Source organism: Emys orbicularis, chromosome 25 (assembly GCF_028017835.1).
Source record: "Emys orbicularis isolate rEmyOrb1 chromosome 25, rEmyOrb1.hap1, whole genome shotgun sequence".
Lineage (NCBI taxonomy): Eukaryota > Metazoa > Chordata > Testudines > Emydidae > Emys > Emys orbicularis.
The window spans coordinates 8,766,710-8,792,699 of NC_088707.1; the positions used below are offsets into that span (position 1 = coordinate 8,766,710).

The 25,990-nt window shown below is 42.8% G+C and overlaps 1 protein-coding gene across 3 annotated transcripts; it reads right to left on the reverse strand.

The window, feature by feature from the left end:
* Positions 1–1,822: 1,822 nt before the first annotated feature.
* Positions 1,823–25,990, reverse strand: DCAF7 (DDB1 and CUL4 associated factor 7). 3 transcript variants are annotated; one of them, XR_010562371.1, is made up of 8 exons: positions 25,850–25,990; positions 15,535–15,693; positions 14,889–15,000; positions 13,505–13,623; positions 11,820–12,029; positions 10,978–11,095; positions 9,600–9,829; positions 1,823–1,896 (listed from the first exon to the last, which is right to left on the reverse strand). XR_010562371.1 is itself a non-coding variant. In XM_065422542.1 (8 exons), the coding sequence occupies exons 1-7, from the start codon at positions 25,985–25,987 to the stop codon at positions 9,657–9,659; spliced, it is 1,029 nt and encodes a 342-aa protein (XP_065278614.1). In that variant the 5' UTR covers positions 25,988–25,990; the 3' UTR covers positions 1,829–1,896; positions 9,649–9,656. The 3 variants fall into 3 exon arrangements, 2 of the variants coding, with proteins under 2 accessions (XP_065278614.1, XP_065278613.1); XM_065422542.1 differs by having other exon boundaries at positions 1,829–1,896; positions 9,649–9,829; XM_065422541.1 differs by lacking the exon at positions 1,823–1,896 and having other exon boundaries at positions 8,539–9,829.

Sequence of the window (25,990 nt, forward strand, 5' to 3'; positions counted from 1 at the left end):
GGCAGCTCCCCACCCAGGATGCTGGCTTTTGAAAATCCCAGTCTCATGTGCTGCTCTCTCCTCATTCTTTGGATAGGGAGCCTGTGCACCTAAACACAAGTTTTGTGAAGCTCCTAGAATATCACTAGGATTAAGAGTTAGGCACAATGACTAAGTCCCTTTGTGAACCTAGCCTAACACGACCAGCCAGCTCTCCACAGTTGGGATTCAGTGTGCTAGCCAACACCCCTTCTCCGTCATGTTCCAACAGGCTATTGGCCTAAATAAGGGGAAGGAAGGCAAATCACATTCAAAGTTTCCAATCAACAGATCAATTTGAATTAGAAAAGGATGATATTTTATCTGGATGGATTTCTATAGCATCGCTCACTTGAGTACATGTGTGCCAAGTAGTGAATTCTGCCCATGGTAAGCAAAGGCAGCAGTGGGAGTTGTGTGCTGATACCAAGTGTGGAAATAGGCCCATAATGAGTGCTCACTGAAATGCAATGTTGGGGCTCACAGGGAACGGGAAAGGTGATCGAGATGACAAATACTTCTCTCACCGGGTGTCTGGATGCACAAGACAGTCCTCTAAGAACAGCCATTTGTCCAGACTTTGCTGGATTTCACATACCCCAGAACATGAAGCTATACAAAGCAAGTCAGGAGGAGTTAAAAATGTCAGACAAGTGTTTTTGTCCTAAGCGGGAAGTGGCTTACTTGCTACACCCTGGTACACTGACAAATTGTTGGCAGGGCACTCCACCAGAGACAGCAGCAGGGAGAAGTCAGTGGAGACAGCAATAACTAAGTGGATGACAATTGGGAAAGGTTTCCGTGGAGAACAGTGAAGTTTAGATCCTGGAAGCAGCTCCATGGGGATCTAAAAAACTTTTCTAGGGTAAAACACATTTCAGAATGATATTATGACAAATAGAAGCAAAAGACCAATGTCCCTATTTTCCACTAAACCTTGATTACTGGAACAAGTAGTCTGCATTTTGCTACGAGTATGCTAAGTGTCTTCAGCGGTAACTCCTTTCTTCAGGGCCATAAAGTTTAGTAAGCATTTCCTTTGAAACCAAAATTCTAAGAACAAGAGGCAGACAGATCCAGAAACAAGATTATTTTCATGGACAATAGATTGCATTTGCTGCAATTCCATAAGCTATCACATTCATTTGTATATGAGAGCTAACTGTTTAATGTCAGTACATACCCATTTTACTGAGCTCTTATGAAGTAAAGTGGCACTTCCAATTCAGGCATCAATTGACCTCTCCATCAGGATTACAGAAAACAAATGGTTCCATCTGAGAAGGCAAGGTGCCTCTTCAGAAGCCAATAAAACTGGAGGGACTGGGTAGTTAATGAACAGTGCTTTCCACAATTAAGATTGTAGGATGGTTTTGTCCTAAATTTACAACTGATTAAAACTTCAGGGATCAAGTCATCATTTGAACTAAAAATAATCCAACTGCCACCCTTTATTTTGATCACTAGAGACAGATACTGGTGAATCATTATTGTGCATTGAAAGTGCCATTTAACAAAGACCAGAATTGTGAATGAAAAGAGAATCCAAAGAACCAGGATAATAAGTGTTCGTGGTTTTTTTTTTTTTTGGGGGGGGGGGGGGGTGTTAAATTTATTTTAAAAATAATTACCTGAAAAGTATTAAACTTTTATCTGTTACCTTAACTGATCATTTAAGTGCTTTTCAAATGTAGCTCTATGAACTGATCTGTTTGTATGTAGTTTTTGTAACGTGTTACTAGCAAACTTAACTTTGAGTTGGTAAAGTTCTGTCTGGGACTAGACACATGAGAACAAAGATGATCATTGATCTTTATTAGCCTAGGAAGCCCATGGAAAATATAAACCAATAACCCCTTTCTCTGCACATCAGTGAACCTGCAACAAGACACAAAACAAAATCAACGTGTTTTAAGCAGTTTTCCTGCTCACCTGCAATCAGTTTTAACTCACCACACAGCAAACTGCAGTCAATCTATAAATGTTCAATTTTTATTACAAAGTATGAAAGGCAGAAAATACTGTACCTAATACACAGGAGGCTGAAACTTAAAAAGGTTAAAAAATTGAATAAAACTACATAGGAAGCAGGAAATAGCATAAAAGGATGCAACATTCCACTTTCAAGTGGTTTCATAAAAGACTGACTTAATTTACAGAGTTTCAGTAATATGGTTCCAGGGTTCAGGTGTTAAAATCCACTGTAACAAAACCTTTTATATGGTTTCTCCATAAAAATAATTAAAAAAGGAATACCAGGACACTGCAGTTACTTGTGGCAACAACATGTCTGAATCTGCCCGATAATGGGATGCTAGGATTCCTCTAGTAAAGTAGCAAAGTTGCAAATCTCAAGCAATATGAAAGAGGGAGGAAAAAAGTGTGCAAACACCTTAGGCTATGCATGACAGCAGTAAAATCGCTATTGCTTTAACATATTTTAGTGAGAACAAGAAATCTGGGATTTCATATGTATGTTTGTACAATCATGCTACAAAGATCACACCTTCAGGAAGTTATCACAATGGGACTTTAAAGGGGAACAGCAGAAGGGAATACACATAACAAAATGAACATCTATTTAATTACTAGTAGTAAAAAAAAAAAAGCTTCGGCTCGACAGATTTATTCATTACATTGTACACTGCTGGCAAGCCAAGTAAAAAAAGTTCCTTTTAAATAGCAGATACCACAAATTCATATTCAACAGGTTGTCGAAATAACATTGTTTCACAGCAGTACTATTTACTGCCAGAGTCCTTCCCCCTTTGTTTAGCAAGTTCTTTGTGCCTTCATTTGGATTTGCCTGACCAATTACTGTCTCTCGCATAGAAGGAAACTTGCATATTTTTACAAACAGGAAAATGGACATTCTAAGAGACGCTGACTAGTGTGTATGAATGAGAGATGGAACCAGGGCCTGTAGTTTGTTGTGGCTGCAGAACCTAGCAAAAATTAAAACAAAAAACAAAAAAAAAACAAAAAAAAACCACACCTCAGCATTGTCCTTTATTAGCTTCTCTGAAAAGGAAGCCAAGCAGGTCATTTTCCTCACCAGCAAGGAAATTCTAGATTGATGGTATCTGTGCACCAGAAGAGGCAGTTTGAGATACTGGGCAGACTAAAGGCTGTCCAGAAGTCTAACGCAATAGTGTGTAACTTCCTCTTAGAACTGCTCTTGCCTCTATGCTCTGTCTCCACTTGCCAGACAAGCACCCCGGTAGCTGGTGTCTAGTCACACGTTTGTTACTATTTCAGTGCTGGTGAAAGGTGCTGGATCAAAAACCTTAGAGAGCGAGACCCTCTGGCTACAGTATGGGCAGTGCAAGTCTCTTCATTCCCCATACCTTTGCCAATGTACCTCACCTATGACTTAGAGCGACCTTCCCTAGGGAAATTTGGTTGCCAAGCAAACATGGAAAAGTGCTGTTTAAGTGCCACCTACCATTAAATCCGTAGGCTTCCCTGCAGACATTAATAAGGGGGCCCATCTAGAGCCAAATGTACTCCTGCCCATTAGGAACCAGATCTGGAAACAACCTCACTTCATACAGACCACGGATCAAAACAATGCCTAGACTGGGATTTGAACCAGTGGCCTTGGAGTGAAAAGCAACCGAAGTCATTCAGAGATACCTTAACTGTCCACTGACTGGATAATGCTTCCCTTGGGTTTGAAGTGGCAGAACCATTTTGTGTGGCAGTAGTGGGATGACTAACCCTTTCAATACTTTGAGGGAGGTATAAACAATTGTACAGTCCTACTGTGCACGGAGCTGCACCTTGTGATTTATCCATTTCTGCCTGTGCTGCGTATACGGAAAGGGTTAAGATAGTCAGTACCAAGGAATTTTGATAGTCAAAGATCTTTGAATTCTGCATCTTAAGTCACAGAAAGCTGCATCAATTTTCCTGACATTATGGAATTGACAAAGACTGCAGAATTCACCTACATCCCAAGATAACTATCTACCCAAACCACCTATCGTTACTGCCATATGTTTGAAAGGGCACCTAATTCCAGGGTCCCCCAAACACAACTAGGCAATAATAAAAGTACCCAAATGAAGCAAAACAAAGTTCTGTTTGGGCAAGAGGCAAAGTCAAGTGCTTGAGAGATCCCTACTGGATCATGCTGTCATCGGAATATAAAGCCTCACAGTTTGTAGTGTTAACAGCATTTTCAAGTGCTCGCATTTTTGGTGTTGCTTTTCAGGTGGTTCTGGCGTGAAAGAGGTCCCCATGTGCTGCCAGCCAGAGCCAGTTTGGAACTGCAACAGTCAGGAAACTCTCACGCTGTATTTAAGATTTTATTAATCAGACACAGGGTTCAGAGTCAAACGCCAGCCTTAAAGGACTGAGGTAGGAAGGTTATTCCATTCCTAACCCTAAAAAATATACCCGCTAAAGTTCCATCTAGAGCATGTAAACCGGCGTGCTCAGCTTCCAGAACTTATATTTTAAAACAAAAGTCCAAAAAATGTATGTATATGCCAATACATTAGCACAGACATACATTTCTCCAATCGAATCCCAGTTAAGAAACAATCTACAGATCACACGGCTGTGGATTTATCATCTCATCAATGAATCGATTCTGGTTGCTGAGCCAGTGTTCAAAAAAAGTAATTAGAAGCAATGCAGATGTGTGATCACAACTACATTTTGAAGGGATCATGAATTTTGATTCTTATGGGAAGCAAGGCCTTGCTTCCCATAAGTACCTAGGGGGCCTTAAAGTAAGGAACAATCTGCAGTATCAACCTCTTCTTTTTCTGTACTTTGAGACCACTGAATTTCTTACTCAAGAGATTGTCAAGGCAACCTTGACTATTAAATCCTAGCACATGGCAAGGCAAGTTTAGTTGCAGCAACCTACCACAGACTGATTTAATTCAGGGATATACAGATTTAACCTACTAATGCACTGGCTCATCCTCCAGCTAGCTTTGAGAGTCTCACCTCATCTTTGGGCTGGGAGCCAAAACATATTAGCTGCCCATGTGATACTTGGTATCCCGCGCAGTTGGGTTTTTAAAATGCAGCCCAATGGCTGGAATTAGTTAGCCAGAGAAGAGATACAAAACTAGTGAAGTTGGAGGAGAAATGGCACTTCAGTCCCGTTATGAAATTCACTTCTGTGCCAAGCTCACTGATGCTTAGGGAAAGGTCTAAGGCCGTGGTTCTCAACCCATTTACCATTGTGGCCCACACATGCAGTTCTCTCTGTGTTATGTGGTCTGCACCCACACAATATATATACTACCTGTACGGCCCCGAGGATGTCACATGGGCCACAGCTGTGTGCTGATTGGGCCACAAGCGGTCTGCAGGTTATGAACCACTGGTCTAAGGTCTCCCTCTATTCTCCCACCCCGACACAAAATGTAAAGGCAGTTTCTCTGTATAGTCTCGCAATCATTTAAAAAGCCACCACCAAAATGAGTCACTCAACCAGTTATTTCCACTAACTCTGGAAGAAATAATGCTTATGGAGATTTGGCAAGTGGTAAATGTAAGGTGGGCTGAGGTATTTAAATTCATCAGCACAAAGGAACCGTGCAAGGTTTCCACATCTAATTGGACTATTCAACAGGTGGATTCTACTGCTGAGTAGTTTTTTGGTCATTAACCATCAGCCCCAAATACATCTCGGGGAAGGGGGGTTAATTTGCCATGCAAATAAATGAACTGATGGACAGTTCAACTCCTCCCTCATTGCCCCTTTTGTGAGAGTAGGAAGGCGGGGGCACTGAAGCCTCATTTCCTTACCTATACGGACATGCCATTTGTATTACTGAACTCCTTATCTAGAAAGGTTTGGGGTAATTTTCAGTAATGCTCATTAAGCTACCAAATGACTTCTGAAAACAAATCATGTCTGTGCCACACAATGTCCCCTGGCTTCCCTGGGGTTCCACCTATGGAATGACAGCAGGACATGACCCAAAGCACGTAAAGAAGCCAAAAGCAGTCCAACTGGCCAAGTGAGCAGGTGCTTCCATTGCAAGGAACTTTGGATCAGGAGCCTAATCGCTATAGACAAAGCCACAAATGTTCTGCAAGAAATCTTATGGAGGAAGGCCCCCAAGATGAGGTCTCCTCAGTATAAATAACAGAACCACTTCTGCTGGTAATGGAAGCTATGAGTACTCATTTAGTCTCATTTTCACATGCTCTTAATGCTCAATTCTCATTGGTCTAAAACTCTGTTCTTAGTCAAGGTGGGATTATATTTTTGGAAAGTTTGAGGAAAATCCCTTTGGCTGTTTCAGCTGGATGTTTATTCACTTTCCTTAACGCAAAAGAGCTCTCTCTCACTATATCAACTAAAACTTCTCCAAGTGAATTGTCCTCCATGACCACTGCTCAGCTGGGTGGGAGGAAGAGTGTGGTTTAAAAGGTGTTCAGATATCACAGTAATGGGCATAGTACAAGAATCTACAGAGAAGAGTCAAGGAGCATGTTCAATACCATTCTGCCTAATACAGCCTGTAGTGGGCAGAGAAACCACATAGCTCAGTGTCTGGCCTGACCATAAAAGAGTTTGCAGGAAACAAAGTTTCTCATTGAAACATGAACCTGTCAAGATCAGAGAGACTGGAGAAAATGGTGGACAAGAAAGAAACCATTATTAAGATCATGGGATCCACCTTTTTTGATACATTATTTGTAGTTCTGCAAAAAGCTTTCAGCTTAAAGAACATTATGTTGCTATCATTTTTTCCTTCTGAAGACCACAGCTAGAAACAGATGTACAGCTACACTGTTAACTCAGCCTTGCAGAAATCTGTCTGCAGCCAAGCAGCAGCAACACAACCTTTACCCACACAATTTACATCAACAGAATAAAACTTCAAAGCCTAATTGGGACTATTTAAATACTAACATTATGAAAGTAGTCCTCCCCCCATCTCCCCCAAAACCCTACTTCCCCAAAACATGAAATGCAAAACTTATTGCAATGTTATGTAAACACATTTAGTTTGCACAGTCAGGAAGCAAAAGGTTTATGCTTCTCTCACTGGCATTAGCTTGTTTACATTGTGCCTAGTACTTGTATTTAGATACACATGCAAGAATTTTTCATGTAATATTGTTACAAGTATATCTAAACGAAAGCAGCCTACACAATATAAATGAATGTTGCTATGAGAAACGCAACTTTCATTTTCTAACATGCTTGCATATTTAAGTTTAACTTTAAAGGCGCAGCTCTACTTTGAAGAGTGCCCAAGTTTAATGTGTGGTTCCACACTTGTGTATCAATGATTTCTGGAGCAAATTCGCTTAGCATACCAGAGATGCATGTGTAAGCTATCTGGCAACCATGCCAGAATCGGAACATGCAACCATGCTAGGAATCTGAACACCAGACAGTTCTTTATGGCTCACCCATTAATAAAAATTCTGCAATTGGAACTTAATGAATTTTATTGACAATGTGACAATGTGTGAGACTGAACAGAATGCGCCTCATTCTCCCAGAGACGCGTTGGCTCTGCACTGTTAACGGGAGTAAATATCCGTCACTAATGAGAGGTGATCAGATGAATAAGATGCTTTCGTATACTCTGTTTTCTATTTTTTAAAGTCACCTGTAGGATAATTTTTGCTTGTTGTTACCAGAAACATCTAAGATTATAATTGAAAAAGGAGACATCTCTATTTTTCAATTTTAATCTGCACTTGACAGCAGGCTGAACATTTAGTTTCATTGACTCGATGTAGCCAGTCTTCCCTGTTTGTCTGGGTCTCAGAACAAGAGGGACAGAGCATTTAAAATAGAAACCTGTGGCTGCAAGAGAGATGGTTGGGGACTTGGGAGAGAAGGTGTATGTAACTGAAGCTACTTCAAATTGGAAGCCTAATATTCTTAGAAAAAAAATTAATTTATTTTGCCTTTTTAATGTATAATGCTACCTTTGGTTTTCACTCAATATCAAGATTGTCTCTCAAAGTAATGAGTCAGGGTCAGCTGATCTGGATCTTGACCTCATCAGCTCAGTGTATTGTTACAGAACAAGGTGATGGTTAGACCTCACCAGTGTGGTGTTCAGTTTGTCACCTTCTCATTTGAAGGGTATTGCAGTTAGCTGATCAAAACAAGAAAACGACCTCATTCAAACTACCCGCCATGTTAAGACAATGAAAGAATTTTGCTATCCCTCCGCATAAAGCATCATGGTGACAGAGGTTTGGCCTCGCTCTCCTTTACCTTTCCACTTCAGAAAGGGAACTTGGATGAAACTAGAAGGCTCCCCCCACGCCATACCTATCCTGCTCCTCTTACAAGAGTTGCAGTACCTAAGAATGACAACTAGAGCCAAAACAAGGTCTCCATTTGAGACACAGATTGGGCAACTTCTTTTAATTTAGACCCAACCCTGTATGTTACTTTAGGAAACTTTCCTTTACAGGGGCATGACTTGCCTTTGGACAGCAGACCAGCTGTTCTAACTGCTTCTATCACAGTCATCCAACAAGATCTGACAGTACAATGCTAATGCTTCTCTCCTTGCTCTTAGGAACAAAAGCTAGCTCTTCACTCATTCACTTTCTCCAACTCCCAGGAAGACGAGCCAAATGCAAAAGAAACTCCAAGGTATAGGTTAGATACAGAATTTTGCTTAGAATTACAGTTGCCAATCAAGTAAGCTAGAAGGTGTGAAACCATTTTATTTTGGTTCAGATAGGAAGCTTTCTAGAGGAATCATTTGACTGGAAGTGTCTATCCAAAATGCATTACAAGTCGCATTTTTTACTAAATGTTTTCAAAAATAGCTCTAGTCATGCTAGTATCTTTTCTCTGTGAATCTTGTCACCATTCAGTTAAGTAATACAGCAGTGGGAGACTCAATTCAGTTATGATCTAATTGAAGGCCCACCACAGTAACAACTGCCTCTAGCATCAGTTAAAATGAAAGACCTGTGCGACAAGTAATGGTACTTCACAGCACCAAGCGATTCTGACCAAATGGTCAGGGGCACATAGCCAAGGCAACAGCTACAGCAACAGTTTTACTGCTAGGAAGCCTACAATGATGCTTATGACCCATCATCATCATCAACAGATCCTGCTTGGGGCTTATGGAAGTGGATCACATGTCAAAAATAAGAACTGGGGTGAAGAGCCTACTTAATAGAAACTTAATCCAATATATAAAAACGTTCAAACGGTTTAGGGACAGTAACAGGAATGATTAAAAATTCCTGCAAAGGCAGTGGTTAATATTAATGTCTTTTCTTTCCACCGAGTTTTGCACTTACATCTATCAAACTAATTGGATGTGCTGCTTCAGCTGGCTGACAAACACATGGACATATGCAGCAACTTAAAACAGTCATTTAAAGCCTGTAATGCTCATTAACACAGTCAACAAACAGATATACAGAACTTTTTAATTGAGAAAAATATTAAAATCAAAACCCAGAAGGTCCAAAAGGCTGGGTGCGTCCCTTCGTTTTCTGCGTCTTGTAGGGACAGCCAACACCTGCCATTAACTCCTGTAACAGTTTCTTGGAACAGTAGATGCAAAGCAACAAAAGATACTGGCCACTTGAAACATGTTTGTTCTTACTTTAGAGGGGAGGGGAAGTTATAAAGCCCTGCCTCAGTTTGCCACAGACCAATAGTGTTACACTCTCAAGATCTCCAGACAGTTGTTGTAGCAGATAGCTATCCAGTCCGGCTGAGTCGATGCCCATTGTACATTGTTGATTTCCCCTTCTGCTGTGTAGGCCAAGATTGGGTCCTCAATGGCACGAGGCATTTGCTGGATATCCCAGATGAGAGCCTGATGGTCATCCGCTACAAACCGGTAAGAAAGAATTCGAATCAATCATCTCGGAAATAGGTAGAGGCATATTTACATGGCTAGTTGGAGGGATATAGTCTCAAAAGCAAGCTAAAATACAGAGTGAGAAGTCCAAATGAAAAACCAAAAAAAACGTAAAGCTGGGCAATTCCCCCAAATATGGAGGAAACGAAGATCACATAAAATGAAACAACTCCACTCCACCATAACCCCGCTCGTATAGCTCTTTAGATCACTACACATCTGTGATACAGTCTCAAGGGAAATGGTGGCAGCACCATCGATAGGCACATTTAAGAACCAGCCCTTGGAGAAAGCACTGGCAGGAACAATCTTGCATTGGCCAAGGGGATGGACTAGATGGAACCTAAGAGACCTTTCCTGTCTTTAACTTACATGGTTTTAAGCTTCGTGTCCAAGGAGATCTGCCCAATTTTCTTAGAAAATTAATACCGTTTTCTGACCACAAACATGGGTGCACAGCTTCCAACGACTTACATGAGAGCCCACACACTTAGCCAAAATCAAAAGTATGGTCTAATGGATGTTAAGAAGCCATATATTGAATCTCTCTAATGTGTGTGCAAATATATTACACCTTCAGCAAAAAAAGGGCCCTCCACAAAATATTCAGCCAATAGCAACACTAAATGCATCACAAACTAAAAATGCAGAATTTGAGCACTGTTAGCAACTATAGTTTTATTACCAGGAGAGAAAACAGCCCTTTGAATAAAGTGGTTAGCTGTTAGGGAATGCACCTACAGCTAATGAATGACTCCAACATTCATGACGTAAGAAAGGTGTTGCCTCTTTCACAGTTCAGACACTGGGACACAGTCCCTCATTTTCAAGGCGAGACAGCCCAATATCCAAACTGCTTAAGAGGCAGCAGCTTCTCAGTTTCCCTGGAGAATTCTGGGAAATGGTGGAGGTAATAAAATGAGCACCTATGACACCTGGATATATCTAGGGCCCTAGTCTTATTTTTTTTTTTTGCTCAAAGAGCTGGAGAGATTAGAGGTAGTGGAAATGATTGCAGGAGTCCCAGGATAGAGGTTCATACATTCAGAAAGCTCCTGGGGGACAAGACCAAAGAGGGAGGAGCTGAGAAGGAGAACAGATCTGTCCCCATGCTCACCTGCCGTACAGATATGACAGGAAGAGTGAGGCGCCCAGGCAATGCCATTCACACATGCTCTGTGGTTGTTTAACCTGGCAACAGGTGTGCAGGGAACTCTGACGTCTAGAATCACCACCTTCAGAAGCAAAAGTAAAAATGTTTATTCATTTGTTTCCTGAAGAAAAAACACCAAAAGAAAACAAGACATTTTGGCAGAATGTTATAAATACAGCACTGTCTCTAAAGACACACATGACTGACCAAAAGCGGTTTTGAAAGCAGCTAGAGAATCACTGTACACCTTGTGTAATATGTAACACAGGCAGAGTGAATTATGAAGTTACAATTCCATGGAGGAGTACTGGTGATGTCGAACTAAAGAAAAATCTACAGTGCCTTTTGGCGTCACTGGAGCAAGATGGAACTTAAGAGTATCAGCTCAGAGGCATAAGGACCAGTCTCAAAAATCAGCTACAGGTTAAAGGAGCCTTTCAACTCCTCAAGTTTGTAGCATCCCAACACCTACAGCTGCATATTACAGATGCAAATAAGTATACAGCCATATGAAATCAAGTTGGCTTTTATAAAGAAGTGTTAATACTGAAATTCAGCAAGTATGAGAACTTCAATACATTTGGAAAATGAACAATGCAGTGAACAACTCCATAGAATAACTCATTACAATACTTTTCTCAGAAGCTGGGCTTCTTGCAATCCGTATCTACAGCCCTGTCCCAGATACCCAATATTAAGCACATATGTAGTCCTCTTCTCCTCCAACGTGCTTTACAAACACTGACTAATCAGTAAGCCCATCTAAAAAGTCCAACAGCCTATAGGGCAAATGCTCAGTGCCTCACCTCCATACCATCCATGGCCATTGTTGCAAGATAGTTGGGATCCTGCTTGTTCCAGCAGAGACGCAGCAACGGATGGTGCTGTGGATCTTCATAGATAATGGTGCTGTGCTCCAGATGACGAAGGTCAAACATCCGCACTGAGCCATCTGCGCCAACTGACGCAAACATGTCTCTCCCGCCACCCGCGCGGCTAAATGCAATGTCATACACCTGCTCAGTGATAGGGGAGATAAGAACATGGCATTATTTTAACATTCATTTTGGCTCCCATTTCTCCATTTTCAAGGAACGTGCCCTATTAATTCTTCCTCCTCCTCCCACCAGTTAGTGTTTGCAAACGCAAGAACAGCACACAGGCATGTCAAAGTAGTGACAGCACTGCTCTGTAGGCAGTTTGAGATGGGAGCATGCTAGGAGTGCTAACCACACAGCTGTGCCAGCTTCTTCATTATCTACATCTGGGCCTTTTCCTCTCCAATAAAAATATCACCATTACATAGCTGGACTGCATGTGCTACATATACTTACAGAGAAAAATACAAAAGTCTTAAGATCCAGTGTGGCACCAGTTTATTACCAGATCTGTTCTCTGTCTGAGGAATGCACTAAGAGGGCTTTTCCATCTAAATAGTGTGTCATCAGTAACTATTTACTATGTCAGGCATTTGATTTTACTAGGGAATTGGAATGAATTATAGCAAATACCACAGGTATCTTGGTGTAGAACAGGGATCTCAAACTCAAATCACCACGAGGGCCACATGAGGACTAGTACATTGGCCCGAGGGCCGCATCACTGACACCTTTTCATATAAAGGTACAAAAGCCCCCCCCTCCCATTCCATCCCCTCCATTGGGCCCCACCCCTGCCCCGCCAAAACTACTAAAGACTCTAGTAATGCTCCCTGAAGTAAAGGGGCAGAAAGTCCCAGGGAATGAAGAACCCTTTCCTTTCTCCCCCACCCCCATCAAAATGCTCACAGAGGCTTCCTCCGAAAGGCATAGGCAGCAAAGAATCCTGCTCCACTCCCTCAAATGGAGCCAGGGAGCAAAAAAAAAAATTTGTTAAAAAAAAAAAAAAAAACAGGCAGTTAGAATAAGTCTTAGAAAAATGCTTATACTATACAGGCCTGATCCTACAAACCCGTAATTGCATGAGAAAGAGTCTGATATGATGTCCTAAGTATAAAAGGAACAAAGAAGGAAAGTCTAGAGGGTGCTGTCACTACAGGGTGATTTGGGTGCCTTAACTGTATGTTTCCATGTTTTGCTATCTTTAGGTTTCTTTTAACTTTAAACTTAAAAAAAAAAAAAAAAAAAAAAAAAAAAAAAATTAAAAATGAAGAAAACATTAAAAAGTTTTACCACCCTTAAATTACGAATATAGCTCTCAACTTTAAACTGGAGTTAAGTTTTGTCTGGCAACATTTTATAAATTTAATTAGAACAAAACAGCAAGCATATTCTGTAGGTCACCCTCTAAAATGAGTAAAAGCGAGTATGTAGAATTTTCAGGCTACAAGCAACTTAATTTTAGACAGATATGTAAGGTAGAATCCAAGTCTTTTTTCTAAATCCTCAGATTTTTCTGGAGAAAAATGGGAGTTATGTTCATTCTATAGACGTTTAACAGGTTTCATGCAGACAACTGTATGAATGAGAAGAAGGAAGAGTAATATCACCACCTCTTTGTCATGTGCAATAAGCTGGGTCTTGACATGGCCCGATACCAGATTTACTCTTCCCAATACCTGCCCAGTCTCCAGACCCCAGATAGTACAGGTTGTGTCAATACTAGAGGTACCTGAAACAAAAAAGTGTCTGTTAATGGTGGTACTAACAAAGATCTGCAGAAATGTCATCTTATCACTTATGGGATTAGTCTCAGATGTGCTTTGAGATCTCTGGGTGAAGAGAACTCTGCATGAGCAAAGTATTATGATTAAAATGTTTGACATGCCTGAATTAAACTATGGATCACAGGCTGGATCTGGCCTGCACAACATGTGTGTGGCCCACATGACTCAGGTTGTGCAGAAATTTTTTAGTTAATTCTCTAGCCCTCATAGCTGTAGAGAAAGCCTTACAAAGATGAACCAAGCATAAAGCGATATCATGTCTGCCTGAGTGTACAGACAGCCTAAGATAAAGACTCAGTGGGGTGAACTCCCCTGCCCTATACAAAACTGACTGGAACATCAGCTCTAAAGTCCAACAAGGGTGGTAGTGAAGCCCTTCGGGGTGGGAACTGCTGCAAAAGAGGAAACACCAGAATAAATGTTACTACTGAAAGGAAGTATTGCCCCCTTGATCTCTGTTCAAACTTCCCCCTGATGCTAGCGGAGGTCCTGACTATGGATCAAGGGGAGTATACACCATCCTGGATTCATACCCCATCCCACAGATTATAATTAAACAATGAATTTAGCTCTCTGCTCCAAATGAGAGTGACACCTGGTTTAACTCCTGTTGCTGCAGAGGCATTTCAGCATCCGAAGTAGTGGGTTGTAGCCCACGAAAGCTTATGCTCTAATACATTTGTTAGTCTCTAAGGTGCCACAAGTCCTCCTGTTCTTTTTGCGGATACAGACTAACACGGCTGCTACTCTGAAACATGGTGGAATGGCACTTGTGGGGCAACGTTCTGTCCAACATCATCTGGCACAGTTCAGCCATTTGATTGTAGCTGAAGAGTCTGTGTATAAATTTAACACTAACAAAAGGTGCCAATCTGACAGCCCTGAAGACTGAAACCCTCTATTCAACATATAGGCTGAGCACAAGCAGCAGCCAGGGGAACACTCCCAACCCATGTGCACAACCCTGAACTGGAGATGCCTCCTGGGAGGTGGGGTGGGGGGAGAGAGAGAGAGAGAGAGAGAGAGAGAGAGAGTTTTCAGTCTCCACGGGCTGCTCTTTTGTGACATTTAAGGGAGCAGGTTTTTTGTGATGTAGAAACCTGGCCACTGAACACCCATGAGCTGGTAGTAAGTTCTAGTCACTACTCACCTGGGCTAGATTCAAAATGGTCAATTTTATATTGAGTATTTAATGGGTCAGCAGTCTTACCTAGAAGATAAGGATCCACTTCATTCCAATCAAACGACGTTAACGGGGCACAAAAATCAGAGTTCTTATTATTGTTCAGCAAGCACTCCAGTCGGGTCTCAGTTTCACCCACCTTCAGGAAGAAGTTAAATACACAATGACTGCCTTATTGAATGGCCTGGATGCAAAATCCAAGAGGTGCCCCATAGAGCATAGGCCTTCAGAACTTCAAGTCTTAACTGTGTTTGACATTGGTTTCTTCCATAAATATCTATCTATTGTGAAGAGCTTTCAGAGTGTTTGAAGTAAAACTGAGAAAGGTACATATGCTCTCCCCTAACAAGTTTCTGTTACAACAGCAACTACTGAGCCTTGCCATCACATTTAATAAGCTACTTTCATAATTCTGACACTGCTAGAATACTCAAGATAACTCACAGCCATTGTATTATTATTCAGAGAGGGTTCTACGTTACTTTGAGACTGTAGGTAAAAGAACAAATTATCCACTATGTTGGCTTCCCCTCCTTCCCCCCCCGGCAATATTGGTGAGCATAATGCTAGAGATAATGTGCCTCAAAAGAAATGGGACTGGGAGAGAAGGGGATCAAAATGCAATGCAGTTAATGGCACATACGTGGTCCTTTTCAAGAGGCTATTTACTTACTCTCCACACACGCAGGTAATCACCGCTGGTTGCCAACAGGTCTGGATAGACTCCCTTGGTGTCAGGAATCCACATGAGCTTTGTAGTAGGATATGGGTGATCAAAGGTGTTCCTGCAAATGAACTCTGAGCTCTCCTCATCTAAACCAACAAGCTGGACCTGTAAGAAAACGTCTATCAATTAAAAACTCACTTTTCTGCTTAGCAAAATAACCACGTATATAACAACAGTATTAAGACAACGTGTATAAGTGTTGCATTTTAAATGCTATATTAGCAATTAAGAGTCTATTAATGATATGCCAAAACAAACCCCAGTGTTCATCTTGACAAGCTGCAAGATACCTCCCTCTCTTCCACCTTCTCAAATTTTAAGGAATACAGTCTATGGTAGGACACGAAAGATCTACTGCTAAATACAAGTCATTGATCTACCACTACCATTATATTTTGCACTTCTCTAGTACTTGCCAACCAAGTAACTCCTCTAAAAGCATTTTGAGATAACAAAACCAAACCACTCAGCTCCTTCTGAGGTACAAAAGTATTAACTAATTTCATTTTATAGAAGGAGAAATTGGGGCACTGAGAGGTGAAGTGAGTTGCAAAGTCATAACCAGAACACAGATCTGTCCCCCAAATGATGAAAGCTATTTCTTCTCTTCCACCTATGCTGCTTTCAGATTGACAAAAAAATTTATGTCAACTTTAAAAAAGGAAACATGCCCAGTCTTCCTACATATAAACCTCACAGTGTGCTTCCTGGTTTCAGTAGATGCATATGCATTACAGAAGCCTCTTTTCTAAGCATATGGGTTTAGCAAGGTAAGTGAATGAAAGTGACATGCTAGGGTGCCATATTTATTCTCTTTACATGACTTTAAATCAGTTTCCAATTCAGAAGATTCACCCCAGGTCTCCAACAGCAAAGTGCTTAAAAATCATAGCAGATGGTACAACACAAGTGACGAAGTCAGAGTGACAGTATTACAAATAGTCTAAGACCTGGAAGAAGAAATCAAACTTTAAATTTTTCTGCTCCTTTATATCAAAGATTTTTAGCATGGTGGTCTATGAAATTTAGTATTGACAAGCACAAATTAAGGCACAAAGTGGGGAATAATTTGAACTTCTCAAACACTTCACTGCATTCTAAATTGGACTATGTCTACACTGCACACCTTGCAGCCGCGCTGTTGTAAGGTGCATTGTGTAACCATTCTATCACTGGGAAAGCTCTCTCCTGGCGACAAAATAAAACCACCTCCAACGAGAGGCAGTACTTAGTCACCAGGAGGTGGCTCCTGCTGACGAAGTGCTGTCCACACCGGCGCTTTTTGTTGTTAGAACTTTTGTCGTTCGGGGGGGGGGGGGGGGGGTGTGTTTCACACAAAAGCTTTAACAACGGAAGTGCCAGGGTAGACAAAGCCTTAGATATAACACAGGGGAAAAAATCCTGAGTATTTTTGTGGCTGCTCAATGAAAGTCTCTGCCTCGTCCTCCATGGGCTAGAGGTGAATGCTACAGCTAATCAGGGCCCTGCTGGCTTAGATAAAAGGAGCTGCCTGGCCTTAGCTATTCAGTTCCTGGCTGGGACCAGAGGGGGCAAGGAAGGGTGCTGCTCTCTGGAAAAAGGAACTTGAGAGTATATCCAGAGTTTGTTTTCTGGCTGCACTTTGCACAGCTCAGTTTGCAGAGAGAGAATCTAAGAACCTTAACCCTGAGATTAGGGTGAACCTAAAGGGGCCAGATAGCAAGAGGCCCAAGGAAGAGACAGCAATTAATTGAAACAAGCCATATATGGCTGTTTATAGGGTCCATCAGCTGGAACCTGGAGTAGTGAGTGGGCCCAAGTTCCCCTACTGGCCACAGGTAAAGTGGTATAAACCCCAAGAAGTGATGGAGCTTATTTGGGAACCTGAACAAAGGGCCGAATTTAAAGGCCGCAGAGCCCTCTGAGGGCAAACAGACTGTTTATTGGACTCTAATACCGTAAAACGGGTTTGTGATGGGGCATCTGCCCCACACTAGCCCATAAAGGGTTAACAGAACCCTAGGGAGGCTGTGCAGGAGACAGCCAATTGGAGTGGAGCAGCCCCTCAATACCAGGCAGGCTCATATAAGAAGAGCAGCAGGGCAGAGCAGGTCAGTCACTCCCTGGAGCTTGGAGGACTGGCTGCCTTACAGGCAGAGGGCAGATAGCACCTTGGACAGAGCAGTGCTGGGCAGGATCAGGGGAGCGAGAGTGAGCTCCCGGCTGACTGCTGGCATGCTGAGACAAGGGTGGAGAAGATGCTGGGGCTGCGGGAAAGTGGCCCAGGGAAGTAGACTGAGGGGTGGGAGGGGACGCAGCATGTGGCTGCCATCTACAGGGTCCCTGAGCCGAGACCCGGAGTAGTGGGTGGGCCTGAGTCCTCCTCTTACACCAGTAACCACTGAGGAAGTGGCTGGACTGCCATTCCCCTGGAAGGGGGGAGAACTGAGTGTGACACAGCCGGAGGGCTGTGTCCTGAAGAGGACGCTGCGGTCCTTGTGGTGACATGGGTCCAGGAGCAGAGGTGACAGTGGGTGAGACACCACCAGAAGACGGTGCACTGCATAGCTGATCCCCGGGACATCCAGCAGGAGGCGCCGCAGTGGTGAGTCGCACCCCGTTGCAGGGTTCATTTGGACTTTGTGGCTTGGCTGGAGTGCCAAGCCACAAAGACCCACCAAGGTCAGTCAGCAACCTGCTGTAGGCATCAGGGGCGAGAGGACTGCAACACTATACTCAGCCCCAAACAGGCACTCAAACAGGAGCATGCCCCTTCAGTTCCTCTCAGTTCTTTCCCACTTTCTTCCAGCTCTCAGGCAGAGAGAAGGCTTATTACAATAACTTTTCTAAGCAATGGTTTACTCCTGAGGGCATTCTGCACCAAACACGTACAAATTCTGCACCAAACACGTACAAATTCTGCAAATTTTATTTGTCAAATAAATGTGGAGGCTCCAGCATGGCATGGGGGAGCACAGGCCACTGGCTGCACAGAGGTGGGAGATCACTCTACAGCTTCCCCAGGGACATGGACTCAGCATCCAACCCTGACGCAGCGCAAGGACCAGGCCTGCCCCTCTGCATTAGGTGCACCAGGTGTGGGCAGGCAGGCTCAGCCCGGCAGGATCCAAGTGTGGAGGGGCTTAGTGGGGGAGCGGGGGAGGAGCCAGGTGTGTGTGTGGGGGGGGGTTCTGCGTGGGACCATCTAGGTGTGGGCGGCTCAGCGGGAGATCTGGATGCAAAGGGGCTTGTTAGGGGGTTCTGGATGCAACGGTAATGGAACGCTGCAGGGGGTTCCAAGTGAAGGTAGGGTAGGATGCTGGGGGATTAGAACTCAGTGGTGTGGCAATCCAAGTGCAGCTGGTTGGGGCACAGTGGGGTGGAGATCCGGGTGTGGGTGGCTCATCGGGGTGGTCCAGGGTGAATGGGGCTCGTCAGGGGGGTTCTGGATGCGGGGGGTGGGTGGATGAGGCTCTGCAGGAGGGTCCTGGGTATGAGGGGGTCTGGATGGATGACAGATGGGGGAGCAGCTCCCCGTACGGTGCAGCTCCCCTGCAGCTGAGGAGCGATGGGTGCAGGAAGTGGGAGGACAGGGGGGAGTTTGCAGAGCTTCCTGCAGCTGGGGGATAAATCTGCGGGTTGGTCTGACCTACCCCTGGATGCCGTGCAGGCGAAGAGGAAGTCCCGTCCTCCCCAGCCCAGCCAGGACTAGTGCTGAGCCCAGCACAGGGTAGGAGCCACCAGCCAGGTCTTCCCCATTCCCACCCCCTGCCCTACAGTGATTTACCTCTCTGCCAGCTGCCATGGGCACCCAAAACATACTGCTGGGGAAGGCCACATGACTGCTCTTGTGGCTTCCCTTTGCTTCCTCACCAGTCATTTTTCTGGCACCTAATGCCATCAGCAAAGAAATCTACGGGGGACATAAATTCTGCACATGCGCAGTGGCGCAGAATTCCCCCAGGAGTAATAGTTGTATATTTGCCATGGCAGCCTATGTTGTCAAACACAGTTACTGAACACAAAAAGCTTTCTTAATGCAACATTAAGCTTGCACTGCTAAAAATCAAGTAATCAAGAAATAAGAGCTAAGATTCTTACAGCACTGCTAGCTTGGCCACACTGCACCTATTCGCTATAACAACACTGACAGACTCTAAATACATTCTATGGGTGCAATACCCGAGATCACTTATTCACTGATGCTTCAAAAACTCCCGCATCCCAATCTGGGTCTACGCTGGTTATGTCCTATGTATGTATCTTGTGAACCTTGTAACCGATACTTGTAACCTCTCATAACTTAAGCCTGACCCCAGATGTACAGTACCTTCCTTCTTAAATTGTATAAGTTTTATTTTAAAGAATAGCTTTAAAATTTTTATGTGAAATATATTTAATAAAGTTTCACATGCTCTGGACAAGTCAATATTCCTGTTCATTTCTGAAGCTAATTTTAGATTAGAAACTGATTTAACATTAAAATTTTCTCCTTCTTTACTTTTTCTCCATGCCTGGAGTCTAAATGTCCCCCCTCTAAGCTGGTTTAAGACCTTCAAGTCAGTTAAGTGCTTGAACTACTTATATCAGTGAGTACTTTAGATGCAATGCATTGATATACAGTGCAACGTTTTCTATTGCATACAAGCAAAAAACCAACTTCTATTTGTAAATTAATATCCACTTTCTTTCAAACTTGATTATGGACAGTTCTCAATGAGTACTATTTACCTGCCAAAGGTAACTATTCAGCTATTTGAGTTGTGTGTAAAAAAGTGTCTTTTTTTAAAAGGACTTTTGTTTTTCCACTGTTTAATTAAGAAACTGTAGGGATTTTGCCCAAGCTCCCGCATCTTAACCCTCCTGACCCCCAGACACCACACACTGAAAAACTTCTGCCTCAAAATATGAATTTTCCAAAGAAAGTTATGAGTAAAGGAAGGTAAGATTGCAAGACAACTTGTCCCTAACTGAATGAATCATTGCCAAATTAATTCAACGGGATTTACGCAGCCATACGACAAAGTTATTTCTAGCTTAGAACTAATCTGAAACAGACAAACATTGTTACAATAAAAAGAGGATCTTGCTACTCCGGAAGGCAGACTCCTATCAGAGTATTCAGACCTTCCCTCCTCTGAACCCTCCCAGGTCTCTCACCTGATTAGTTATACCAAGGTCTTGTTTGCCAGACACATAATGGTCTCAACAGAACAGAAAGATTACGAACACCTTGGGAAAGGAGGTTGTATGTTACCCTGAAATGTTCGTAACTCTGAACAAAACGTTACGGTTGTTTTCAAAAGTTTACAACTGAACAATGACTTAATACAGGTTAGAAACTTTACTATGAAAAAAAATGCTGCTTTCCTTTTTTTAGTAGTTTACAGTTAACACAGTACTGTGCTTTTTTTTGGGTCTGCTGCTGCTGCCTGATTGTGTACATCTGGTTCCAAATGACGCATGTGGTGAACTGCTAAATTCGTAACTGTGGTGATCGTAACTCTGAGGTTCATGCTGCAGGGAGAGTATGAATTGATGCAGACAATCTGGCTAGGTTACTGACCAGTATCTCTGCTTTAGTTTTTGGTTTAGATTGCAAAGAAGATTGTGATAAGACAACTTGGCAGATCTATTGCTTCAAATCAGCATTTCCTAGACGTGAAAACTGAGCCTCCCCTTCAAGAAAATGAGAACAATCCATCCCTCTTTAACCCTGCCAAGTGTTGGTAAAGGCTTAGCCCCAGATGAGTGGAGACAGATTGTGCCATTTTCACAGCAGTACTTCCTTTCTTGTAGGCAATGTTGCCTAGTGGCTAGATCACTAGATTAACTCAGGAGACCGGAGTTCTATTCCTGGCTCAGCCACCTTGGGCAAGCCACTTCACCTATGCCTCAGTTTCCCCATCTGTAAAATGGGGATAATGATATTAACTGCTTTGAGATCTACTGATGTAAAGTGCTCTAAAATCTAGGTATTTTATGCTTTGAGTAATGAAAGTTTACAGTGGTGACATTGGAGTCTGTACCCACTGAAACAAATGGGGCAATTCACAATTTGATTATTGTATCGAACCCCCTGCAAACTCAAGACGGATAGGACTACAGTTAACCTTGAAAGTGTGACTGAAATGTCTCTTTACAACTTTTGACAGCTAAAAATCTTGCTTTAAAAAAAAAAAAAAAAAAAAAAAAAAGTGAAAGCTGAAACTGTGGAGAAAAATTAAGAGTCCTATCTATACCCCTGGCTAATCATTCATGCCTCTCACTTGTAAACAGTGCCTTAAACGAATCCAGAAACGTATTGGGTGCAGAATGTGGCAGTCTACCGGAGTGGAGGAACACCACTGAGTAACACCAAGTTACAGCTCACACCACTGCTTCCTATTGGTTTCCAGTCTGAACCTCAATTGTTCACCTACAAAGACCTAAATGATTTCGGATGTTGTTCAGCTAAGCTCCCTGGGTCCAAAATAACTCATGTCTGTTGGCCTTCATGGCATGCTGCAAGAAGTGCACCTATTCCTATGGACTGCTACAGATGGTGGGGCTTGAACTGCCTCAGGCAGGGAAATGATAAATTAGGTTTTATAGGGGGTTATATTATGTTGTCTGTCAAGGTTGGGGAGTAAACTGCTGTTGTATTATTCATTTTGTATCTTGCATCAGGAATGCCCTTTTAGAAGAAATCCAATCCAATACAAATCAGATAAGAATCTGTCCTGCTTTCATCCACTGTAGGCAGTTCTGCTGTAGTGAATATGAGGAGCATTGAATCTTTTTAAAAGCACCAGACTTATTTTTCTTGTAAATAAGGAAGAGATAGGAATATTGGCATGCTTTTAGCAAATCTACCTTCCTAAAAATAGTAACAAAATGGATGATATTCATTAGTGTTGACTTGTAATGCATTAGAAACACAGGGGAAGCAGAGAAGTCAATGTTCCCCAAAGCAAGGGGAATAAAATTAAGAAAAATATTGTTTTGAAGCTTAAGAAGCTTTAAAGTTTATGAATATGAAAAGTCATGTTAGTTTTAATTTTTCCTTTAAATGCTGCTGACTGTACCTCAATTTTTTTTAGGTCATTAGGCTACCTTATGTGATTGGCAAGTAAATTTGCCACCTCAGATAAGGCACATGTAGGGTGACAGTTTTCAGACCTGCCCTATAAAGCTATCCTCCTCCTGTCCCTGAAACTAATCAGTTATCAAACCAAGAACGGTCATGTACTTTACAGTCCCAAATTACAAAGCTCCATTTAACTGAAACTTAAATAAGTTCTTTCATGATCCCTGAGGTTATATCATACCCATGAATAGATATGGACTAGATCTGAAAGAGCCACTTTCCAACTAGCATGGCCCCAATAGAGTTAGCTGGCATCTGCACCACTGGAGGACAAACTTCCCTCCATTTTCCTAAATGTTTCCTTGCAACATTCAGCAAACTGGATTATATCATTATCACAAGAGTCTCAGTGGGGTAACCACCACCACATCCCAGTACTCATAGGTTTTGTTTGCAATCAAGAGTGACAAGGTGTCGGAGACCATGCAGAGCAAAGACACAAAGTACAGGAGACACTACCATTACTCTAAGAAATAGCACTACCAATACTCTAAGCAACAGCTACAGTTTTATTTAATGAAGACTGCAATCTCCCTGCCACCATTAGGTATCTTTTTACATGGGTAACTATTGATATTTGTTAGCACCATGAAACTGAAAACCTATACATGATGTCAACGAGTCTGGCAGCGTTTGATCAAGATCCCTTTTGAGGAACAGCCAAATGTGAAGTTTGAAAGTCTTGTTTCAATTTTTAAAAGACTGAAAAAAATATTTATTTCTACAGCAATATCAGGCAAACAGATTTGCACCCCACCCATCATGCTCTCTATTTTCAATTCTACATGGAAGTCTCCCACTCTCCAATACTCAGAGGGAATGGAAAACAATGGGATAGATGCAGGGCTGTTATAGCCCACTTGGGAATATCCCCAGGACACGGGTAAGTCTACCAAATGTTAGAGCCGCTTTAGAAATGGCCCAGATTTAGGGAAGTGCAAAGATGGCAAAGACACCTTCTTATCTCCCAACCCCCTTCACATAAGCGGCACCTTCTGTTACCTGTCAAGAGTCACAGCACAGAACCTTGCCCATGTGCTTTTAATCAATTTTACCACTTCTAGTCCAATCCCCATTTGAGTTTCTTATTTTAGGTCCTTTGCATACGCAGTGCTAGAGCATCATATTTACAATAGATTGTTACCTGACAAAATGCATATAGCTAGAGAGTGCAGCTGCCTTTTTTAATCAGATGCTTTGGATTTAATTATGAGACCATTGTTCTTTTAGCCTCTCAGATTTTGGTCAGTTTGATGGTATTGACAGGGTACTGTCAGATCACGGAGTATCAGAAGATAAGCGTATTGAGACAGTTCTGGTACAGCAGAAGCCATTGAAAACTCACCCTTTGCCAACCACAAATACAAAATTACCATAGAAACATACTAAAGTACTGGGTTAACACTGGTATCTCAGATACCAAACCGTGAAAAATTGTTGACAAATGTTCACAATGGCTGTCATTGCATTTTTCAGGGAGTGTTTCCCCTTTGTCCTATAAAGCTTTAACTTTCAGATGTTTTGGAATTAGCCACTGTAAGGGGCTTCCAAAAGTGTTCGTGTTTTCCCTCCCACCTCCCACAGAACTCAAACCAGATAACTGGATTTAATTAGCATTTAAAAAAAAATCTTTGGGTTGAAACCAAGCTGGAAAGTTTCAGGTCAAGAGACTTTTTGAAGGAAGCTGCAATTGTCATTACATTCATTCATTAACTGCCACTATGACAAAGACCAAATCTCTCTCGACCCAAAAATGAGCATTAACCCAACACAACTTAGTTTATTTTCCTCCCTACTACCACCCCACATTCTTAGAAGAGAAACTTGCATATCTCTCTGCAAGTTTACCACCTGCTATTACAACACCTAATATTATTATAACTGAAACACACTTTTTTCAGTCCATTCAACAGCCCTCTGTATAGTCAGTTTCCTCCTGTTTGTATGGGTCTTTCACACAGAAAGGGGAGATTTAAAGGGGAAAATGCAATTGTAAAATGACAAAAGTTGGCATGGGAATTCAAGGGAGAGTATAGTGCCATAAGATATTTTTAACTAATTTTTTAACAAATGAATGGTTTTCAAGTTGACAGTGTCAGTGCCATTTGTGCTCCCATGGCCCCAACATAACTCACCAACTGTGAGTGTGACACACATACAGCCTGCTGGTTAAAACAACTACACATCACACTTAGTGCTCTGGTCATCTACAGTGCTATCCATGTAGGCAACAACTTAGCCATTGTAGAGGATGCCTCCCCAGCCCCCAAATTGCCCCCACCTTGTTACATTTCTCCACAAAGTTGTAAGCCATCCCACTCCCCTACACCAACTCTGTTGTACTCTTCCCTGCTTGGAGGCTTCCCATTATACAGATCCACAAAAGGACTATGCACCCTGACCCCCAGCCTGGCTTATCTAAGAGGGATATTCATATAAAACAGCTGAAGTTATAGCACTTATGAGCTTGCTGCCTAGTAATAAAATACATTGCCTGTAAGAGGGATTACATGGGCTGCTCCTGGAAGATGAGGTCTCTTATTTAAATCTGGAAAGGGCATACAGAAGCTATAGCACACCTTGTGAGGAACAGAGAGGAGACTCCTCTCCTAGAGGGCCCTCCGAGAAAGAGCTTGCATGGGGGAAAACTTCCTGTGTCCTGCAAAACCTTTCCCACAACAATGAAGCCTTCAGAAGCAAGGTACCGCATTTTTAACATGAAGCCATCAGTATTCCATACCACTGAAAACTGACCCCAGCCCAAACTTTCTAATGCTGGGAAAAGAAGAGGGATTTCCACCAAATATCCTAGGAAACGCCGCACAAAAAACTCTGTGAGGAGACTGTGATGGCCAACCGGGGGCAGAGCGAGCCCTACCCTTAACTCTGCCCCCGCGATCCCACCGCCCTACCCTTAACTCTGCCCCCGGACCCGCGATCCCACCGCCCTACCCTTAACTCTGCCCCCCGACCCGCGATCCCACCGCCCTACCCTTAACTCTGCCCCCCGACCCGCGATCCCACCGCCTTACCCTTAACTCTGCCCCCCGACCCCACCGCCTTACCCTTAACTCTGCCCCCGGACTCCGCGATCGCACTAGCCTTCTGCGCCCCCCACGGCCGGCCCCGGGGACGAGCCCGCCCCCCACGCACCTTGTTGTTGTACTCCTCCACGAAGCTGCCGAGCGCCAGGCGGAAGCGCTTGTCGGGCCGGACGCTCCAGTTCATGGCGTACACGGTCCAGGGCGCCTCGTACTTGTAGATCTCCTTCCGCTTCCCGTGCAGCGACATGGC

Bases quoted from the DNA above. Each gene is read 5' to 3' on its own strand.
- DCAF7 (XM_065422542.1), bottom strand. From the start codon at position 25,987: ATGTCGCTGCACGGGAAGCGGAAGGAGATCTACAAGTACGAGGCGCCC. The intron at 12,030-13,504 runs GTGGTGATATTA...ATCACTGAGCAG, and splicing joins TTATTGCACATGACAAAGAG to GTGTATGACATTGCATTTAG. The intron at 9,830-10,977 runs GTGAGCATGGGG...ACCGGTTTGTAG, and splicing joins CTGTCATATCTGTACGGCAG to CGGATGACCATCAGGCTCTC.